Source organism: Schistocerca americana, chromosome 1 (genome assembly GCF_021461395.2).
Source record: "Schistocerca americana isolate TAMUIC-IGC-003095 chromosome 1, iqSchAmer2.1, whole genome shotgun sequence".
Taxonomy (NCBI): Eukaryota; Metazoa; Arthropoda; class Insecta; order Orthoptera; family Acrididae; genus Schistocerca; species Schistocerca americana.
Window position 1 is genome coordinate 1,047,446,699 of NC_060119.1, and position 8,860 is coordinate 1,047,455,558.

The 8,860-nt window shown below is 36.0% G+C and overlaps 1 protein-coding gene across 2 annotated transcripts in view; it reads left to right on the plus strand.

Annotated features, from left to right (window-relative positions):
- LOC124617051 (mitogen-activated protein kinase kinase kinase 4) overlaps positions 1-8,860 on the plus strand; it is a 217,227-nt gene that overhangs the window by 50,538 nt on the left and 157,829 nt on the right. For both annotated transcript variants that reach the window (XM_047145235.1, XM_047145236.1), the window contains exons 8-9: positions 3,315-3,505; positions 3,700-4,078. In XM_047145235.1, coding sequence (XP_047001191.1) covers positions 3,315-3,505; positions 3,700-4,078 — 570 coding nt within the window. The remainder of the gene's footprint in view (positions 1-3,314; positions 3,506-3,699; positions 4,079-8,860) is intronic.

The window sequence follows — 8,860 nt, forward strand, 5'->3', positions numbered from 1 at the left end:
TTTCTTCTTTTCTGTTCCAGTATAATTTGTATTCATCATTCTCCAGTACATTTTGTGGTGCATACTTGTATGTGGGAACGTGTTGTTTTATAAGTTTATGTTGTAAGGCAAGCTGTTGATGTATTATTTTTGCTACATTGTCATGTTTTCTGGGGTACTCTGTATTTGCTAGTATTGTACATCTGCTTGTGATGTGATATACTGTTTCTATTTGTTGTTTGCAAAGTCTGCATTTATCTATTGTGATATTGGGATCTTTAATAATATGCTTGCTGTAATATCTGGTGTTTATTGTTTGATCCTGTATTGCAATCATGAATCCTTCCGTCTTACTGTATATATTACCTTTTCTTAGCCATGTGTTGGATGCGTCTTGATCGATGTGTGGCTGTGGTAGATGATACGGGTGCTTGCCATGTAGTGTTTTCTTTTTCCAATTTACTTTCTTCGTATCTGTTGATGTTATGTGATCTAAAGGGTTATGGAACTGGTTATGAAATTGCAGTGGTGTAGCCGATGTATTTATATGAGTGATTGCTTTGTGTATTTTGCTAGTTTCTGCTCGTTCTATAAAGAATTTTCTTAAATTGTCTACCTGTCCATAATGTAGGTTTTTTATGTCGATAAATCCCCTTCCTCCTTCCTCTCTGCTTAATGTGAATCTTTCTGTTGCTGAATGTATGTGATGTATTCTATATTTGTGACATTGTGATCGTGTAAGTGTATTGAGTGCTTCTAGGTCTGTGTTACTCCATTTCACTACTCCGAATGTGTAGGTCAATATTGGTATAGCATAAGTATTTATAGCTTTTGTCTTGTTTCTTGCTGTCAATTCTGTTTTCAGTATTTTTGTTAGTCTTTGGCTATATTTTTCTTTTAGTTCTTCTTTAATATTTGTATTTTCTATTCCTATTTTTTGTCTGTATCCTAGATATTTATAGGCATCTGTTTTTTCCATCGCTTCTATGCAGTCGCTGTGGTTATCCAATATGTAATCTTCTTGTTTAGTGTGTTTTCCCTTGACTATGCTATTTTTCTTACATTTGTCTGTTTCAAAAGCCATATTTATATCATTGCTGAATACTTCTGTTATCTTTAGTAATTGGTTGAGTTGTTGTTTTGTTGCTGCCAGTAGTTTTAGATCATCCATGTATAGCAAATGTGTGATTTTGTGTTGGTATATTCCAGTAATATTGTATCTATAATTTGTATTATTTAGCATGTTGGATAGTGGGTTCAGAGCAAGACAGAACCAGAAAGGACTTAATGAGTCTCCTTGGTATATTCCTCGCTTAATCTGTATTGGCTGTGATGTGATATTATTTGAATTTGTTTGGATATTAAGTGTGGTTTTCCAATTTTTCATTACTATGTTTAGGAACTGTATCAATTTAGGATCTACTTTGTATATTTCCAATATTTGTAGTAACCATGAGTGGGGTACACTATCAAAAGCTTTCTGGTAATCAATGTATGTGTAGTGTAGCGACCTTTGTTTAGTTTTAGCTTGATATGTCACCTCTGCATCTATTATCAGTTGCTCTTTACATCCTCCTTAGTTAGATGTGAATGTGTTGAGGTGAACTTCTTTAGCCAGAAATTTCCTATTTTATCTTTTCCAGGGGCTTTCCAATTGTGAGTATAATTAATTGCTTGGGTGACTTCATGTTGCAAAATTATCAATTCAGGCATTTGTGGTATCATCTTGTATGTGTCTGTTTCTGCTTGTATCCACCGTGCATGCCTGTTATGTTGTACTGGGTTTGACCATATGTTGCTCCAGAAGTGTTCCATGTCTGTTATGTTTGGTGGATTGTCTATTTTAATGCGTGTGTTATCTATTGTCTGGTAAAATTTCTTTTGGTTTGTGTTGAATGTTTGGTTTTGTTTCCTTCTATTTTCACTTTTTTTTGTATCTTCTAAGTCGTTTGGCCAATGCTTGTAATTTCTGCTTCTTTTCATCTAATTGCTCTATCGCTTCTTGTTCTGAGATTTTACCTAACCTTTTTCATTTTTTGTCTGACATTTCATTTCTTATAAATTGTGTTAGCTGTCCGATGTCTTTTCTCAGTTTCTCTATTCTGATCTGTAGCCTGTGTTGCCATGCTGGTTTTGTGGGTTTCTTCTGTGTGTTGGTTGGTTCTAATCTCTGCCTAGTGTGTATATTTAGTGTAGTTAGTGCGCCTATATAAACCAGTAGTTGTAACTCTTCCATAGTTGTATTTTCATTTATTTTGTTGTGTGTGATTGTGTTGATAGTTGTTATTGTTGTTTCGACTTGTGGGTTATTTGGTGGTCTATGCAAGAATGGTCTAATGTCTGTATTTGTGTCTTTGTATTCTATATATGTCAGCTTAAATTTTTCTTCTATATCTAACATGTGTGTCACTTCGTGTTCTATTTGTGCTTGTTCTGGTGGCTGTCTTAAGATTTTGTTTTCCTCTGATTGTTTAATTGATGCGTGTTGTTCTTTGTTTGTTTGCTCTGGGATGTTTGAGTCCATTACTGTATTTTCTTCTTCTTCTGATTGCACATTATTTTGTTCTAGTATTTGTTGTACTTGTTGTTTGATGTTTTCTAATTCTGACTGGGGTATCCTGTTATTTTTTATTACTACACGGATCTGATCAGCTAGTCGTTGTTCTGTTAAAAATTTTAATTCTGGGTATCTGGTAATAAATGTTGTGTATACTTGTGATCTGCATCCAATTGTGTTGGTTCCTAAGTTTGTTGCTTGGTAATAACAGAACATGAGGTGTCAGTTAACTTCATCTGACCATCTCATCCTCTGTCTTTGTTTTCCTTCTAGAGTGGTTGGAGGAAGCATATCCTGCAAAACACCTCTATTTGTATTTAAATCATTTTCCGTGTGGCTAGCAGTGTCGTTACCATTGTGGACGGGCATAGGGTTCAAGCGTCGTCCCCGACCATGACAGCGCTTGTCCGAGGCTTCATTAGTTCTGTCCTGAACCAACTAATCACACTAAAAGGGGGGTTAGCCCTATTAGTGGTTTGTTCTTTTCATCGCCTTTTACTACTGGCAGAACATAACGGAGGCCTATTCTTTTCCCAGGCCTCCACGGGTTTATTATTATTATTATATTATTATTATTTTTTTTTTAAGCAGTTCTTATTGGGTTGGCATTAATAACACCACTGAGTTTTCTAAAGCAAACAGGAAGCACATTACAACTACTACTACTACTACTACTGCAACTACTACTACTGGTTAATGATTTCGCTAGATAGAATGTAGCCTGATAGTTGATGATATTTTCCCCATGCATTTATATTACTTTTTTTTCTTTTTGCAGGCCATGTGTCTTTGGTACAACATGACTAAACATCAGCGTCTAGTATTAATAATTTTGGGCAAACTGTTGTTACGATTAGAGTCCAAAGGCATAAACTGGCCTCATGTTGGTGAAGATGATAATACATCAGGCATAGCTACTGACACATCTGCAAGTGAAGAGCCCAGCACCTCACAAGAGCAAAATACTAGGTAATTTTGATTATTATTATCATTTTTTGTTATTATTTAGTGTTGTTTTTATTATTTTGACATCAAATTTTTAGGCTAGAAGGTTTTAATATTCACAGAACTACAGAACTTTTTACTATGGTAATCTGTAGTAACCAGTAGATATAGTACTCATTTTATTAAATACAATTGTTAGTCTGGGCTGTGTTTTGCAGGTCCACATCACCTCCGAGGAAGATGATCCCCAAGAACAAACACAGGATTCAATTTGATGTCGAAACTAGCAGTCCATCAGATTCAAATAATTCAAATATATCATCTCATGGTTCAACAAACTCATGTGATGAGGAGGAAAATGTAATGGAATATTATTCTAGTTCAATTAACAAATCGTATCCTGCGACACACAGCAAAAAACCGTCGCCAATAAATCCATACCGTAAATACATTGAAGACATGTTGAAGACAAAAGGTCTGAGAAAATCCTTAAATTTTGTGGAAAAATTACATCGGCATATCCTCATCAAATCAAAAGCAACGCTTTGCAAACCAGTTGAAAGAGATAAGGAACATGAAGTAGAGTCACAAGATAAGGTAGTTTAATATGTTCTTATCTTTTTCTTTTTGCATTTGTGCTACACGATAGTGTATAATCATATGCATCTTTCTGCATTTGTGTTACACATAAGCATACAATCATATGCAAGAACTTTCTATTTTTGGAATATTTATATTGTGAATAGGATATAATGCAACTGTGTAAGTGCTCTTGAACAAAGGAAATGAATAATTTATGCAGTTGTCAGAAATAAGGGGGGGTATGAAAATTTGAAACAGACTTAAGTGCAATGTATCCATGACATATTAATTATACAAAATGTGGTTAATAATAAAATAGAAAAAGACCAACTAAATCTTGATCTTCAGGGGAAAACATTTCTTATTTGGTATGTAATAAGGAAAGCAATAAGTGAGAGATGTGTGACAGTGAGATGGAGTGACTTACAGTTAATCTGCACCCTTTCAATAATACACCAAATAAATTGCAAATATTGTTCATTTTGTTATATACAGTGTTTCTTCCTTTACACTGTCAGCCAATAAAATTGTAACAGTATGAAGGCAACATCTAACAATTGACACAGTGGCATGATGTGTCAGGATATGCAAATGATTAACATTTCAGCACAAGCCACATGAAGTTTTAATAATGTTATCTGTACATTGGGATTTCTCGTTCAGAAATCACGTTTGAGTATTGGTTGTTGGTGAGAAAGTTGTTATGCTCTATGTAAGAAGGAGAAACGTCTGTCAACATGTACCGTTTTGATATGGGCAGGGTTGTGGGGAGTTCAACCAGCCTGTTAACATGGCAACCATTCTTGCAGCTTCTCTGGACATGGCAGCAGAGAAAGGAGTGAGTCCCAGTTCTGCATAAAGCATCACAGTGTCTGTATCTTTTTGTGGAGCATCCGAGGAGAACAAATGTTGCCGGATTGAACTTAGTGATATGTGCCTAATACTTTGTGATTGTATCAGGGGGCACTAGATACACAACTCAGGTTTGCATAGCTGCTAATTTGAACAGCAGATGTTAAATTTCTGATGTCTTAAGGCCTGTGGCTGTCTCCCCTTGTAGAGGGCTTTGTGGCATATCTTTCAACAAGAAAAAGCAAGACTGCATGATGCCTGTGCTGTCTGGACCTACCTTGCCAGCACATTCTCCAGATCTCTCTCCTATTAAAAATGTATGGTCATGCATTGCTGAGAGACTGACATATCACCACTTGCCAGCCTCTGTGATTGATGAACTCTAGTGGAATGTTGAGCAGTATGGAATGTCATATATGTCTGTATCTTTCTTCCAAGCTCAGATCAACTCACGCCTTTTACAAGCTATTTTTGCTGCCAGAAGAGGCAGCTCTGTAGCCTACATTTTACACCTATATATCCGCAAATCACCTATAAATGTAATCGTGTATTCTTCATGCCGTACTGTATTCACACAGTATGTAAAATTTTGTTATTTTCCATCTTATCTGGTGTTGGAATTTTAATAAGCAGCAGTGTACATTCCCTGTTTTCACACTGATTTTCTTTCAGTCTGTCATGCTGTGTATGTATCGCTTGGCTCAATATTCTTGGCGACTACTTCATTTACTTACTGATGTTTCATATTTTTACAAACTCATCCCATTCTTTTGCCAAATTAATGTGCTTTTATTTTAAAGCTTTCGTTTAAGATGATTAACTGAGTTCGACTGTGCCTTCTTCTACTACTACTATTACTACTACTGCTACTACTAGATAAAAGGAAGAAATCATTTCTCAAACTTTAGTGGTCTGGGGCTACCAAATTATATAGGGAGCGGAGGAGGTAGACATTGATGAATGGAGATTTTGGCTTTGGGGTTTGTAGGAACATACTTAAGGTAGAGTACTAATGTGGCTTACAAAAAAGCACTTTTGTGGTACAAAATAAATGTGTAATGTCTTCAGTTACGTTTTTCCAAAACCCTTAGTATTTCTTGTTTCACCAGCTATTGGTGGCCCTTAAAAATTGCATTCTTTCATCGAAAAAGTCTGTAGTTAGTGGAATAACATGGTAGACAATGAAATTTTGCTTAATACATACCCTTACAGCAACATACTGTCCTCTTTGCATCCTATGATTTGCCCAAATCTCATTTCGATATCTGAAAACTATTTATGAAATATGAGGAATGCTTTGGATATTTTGCTCTGGCTTTATAACTGGCGCGCCGCAATCACAAATGAGTGTGCTGCGTCAGATCAAATTTCTCAAGATTGGTGGGAGGGAGACCTCCACCCAAGTCTAATGAAAAATTCAATACATTAGCTAAATTCCATATGCTGCAACATATTATGTAGTATGCACCAAACGCAAAATCATAGCGACATCTGCGTTTCATTGCAAACTTTTTCATATACATGCAGTGTCTTACTTTCACTTAAATATCACAATAACTATGACCATTAACGAAATGATGGGCATGTCATCATCAACCTGACATATAAAGCTATAAGTAAAGCAAAATGAATTTTCTTTACCGAATAGTTTCTGTAAAATTATTTGAGAAAGATTGCAGGGCTGCATCTAGAGTCTATCATCGCCGAACGGCCAAAAGGGTTCAGACACTGTCAGCCTCCCCTTCCGAACAAACGAATAAACTCACCCAGCACTTTGGATGAAAATTGGTCTCTGCACATTAGCCATCGTATCGTGCGTGAGCTATAGTGGAGGTGGTCTGTTTGTCACAGTAGACAAGAAACTCAAATTCACTGAGATAGAAATGGAAGCTGTATGCAAGATTGCTTGGGCAAGGCTCCGTATAATGGACATACAATTATAAGTGGATCTTTCTATCAGCCACCAGACCCAAGCACAATTATTAGCCAGTGTACAAGTTCCCCAGTTGTACTTCCAGCATTGGAGGTGACTGTAATGATCCAGTAATCATTTGTTATGGCTACGGTTTTGTAGGTGGTGTATGTGACAATACATTCTGCAAAATATTGATAAATGTGTTCTCTGAAAACTACTTAAGATGGATAGTTCAGAAACCTGCTCATGATAGAAATAAATAGGATACAAAGAGGTAGACATGACTTCTTTGAGGATGCCCACATTGAAACTGTTATCAGTAACCGTGATGCATTTTAGCAACAGTGACTACCAAAGTACAAAGAGCAGCTAAAACAGAAACATTTATGTGTTCAGCAGACTAGATAAAGATGCAGTAATGTCATACGTTGATGAGGAATTTCATTTAGTTCAACAGAGGGACATATAGAGGAACTGTGGATCAATTTAAAAGAATAGTTGGATATGCAGAGTATAGATGTGTACCAAATAGAACAGTTCATTACTGGTGGTAGTGCCCAGGGTTTTCAGTCACTGTAAAGAAACTTCTAAAGAAACAGAGACTACTGCATGATAAGTATAATACAAAGCATAAAGTTATAGGTAGGGAGATCTGAATGAAATGTGTTTTGCTGTCAAAAGGGCAGTGGAGAAGAATGCAATGACTACTGTAGCAAAATATTATATAAAGATCTCTCACAGCACCCAAAGAAATTACGTTCATATGTTAGGGCAGATAGTGACACCAAAGTTATTGTTCATACATTTGTGGACAAGACAGTCAACTGAAATTGAGAGTGGCAAAGCAAAAGCAAAAACACTGAAATGTGTTTCCATATGTTCGTTTACGAAGGAAAATCCAGGAGTATTGTTCCCATTTAATTCTTGCTCTAGTTGAGCGAAATAGATGTTAGTGTCAGTGGGGCTGAGAACAGCTTGAAATCATTTAAATTAAATAAAGCTCCAGGGTTAGATGAAAACAAGTTTCTACACCAAATTTTCAGATGAATTAGGTACTCTTTTAACCGCAATATACTGTAGGTCCCTAGAACAAAAGACAGTGCCTTGTGATTGGAAGAAAGCATAGGTCACATATTACTGCACAAGAAAGGTAGCAGAAGTAATTCACAATACTATCATCCAATATTCTTGATATCTGTTTGTTGCAGAATCTTGTAATATATTGTGAGCTTAGATGTAATGAGTCACCTGAAAACCATGGATTAAGGTAGTCTCATAGATGTGATATTTCTTGACTTCCAAAAAGCCTCCGACTCATTACCACACCTACGTTTATTACCAGATGTATGATCATATGAGGTATCAAGTGAAATTTGTGGCTACTTTTGACGATTTGTTGATGGAAGGAACGCAGTATGTTACCTTGGGTGGATGGTTATTGACAGGTGAAGAAATAAGTTAAGACAAGCCGAATGGAAGTGTGCTGGGACTGTTTCTGTACATATTGTATATTAATGACCTTTCAGAAAACAGTGATAGTAACCTCAGATGTTGCAGTTTTCTATAATGAAATACTGTTCAAAGAAAACTACATATGTTGAGTCACATCTTGGACAAGATTTCAATGTGGCGTAAAGATTGGCAGCCTGCTTTAAATGTTCATAAATGTAAAACTTTGTACTTTTCAAAATGAAAAGCATAGTATCCTATTGCTATAAAATCTGCAAGAGTCACTAGTGGAATCAATCAGTACCTTGTATCAGTTTGTAGGAATAGGAAATGGAACAATCACATAGGCTTGTTAGTATGTCAGAGTTAGATTTGTAGGCAGAAAACTAGGAAATACAGTCAGTCTCTGAAGGAAATTGGTTTCAAAATATTCATGTGATTCAGCCTACAATTTTGCTCACAGGTGTGGGACCTGTATCTAATTGGACTAGCATGGATATTGAATGTACACAAAGAAGTTCAGTAAGAATAGTCATGTGTTTGTTTGACACACCTAAGAGTATCACAGAGATGTTGGGAAA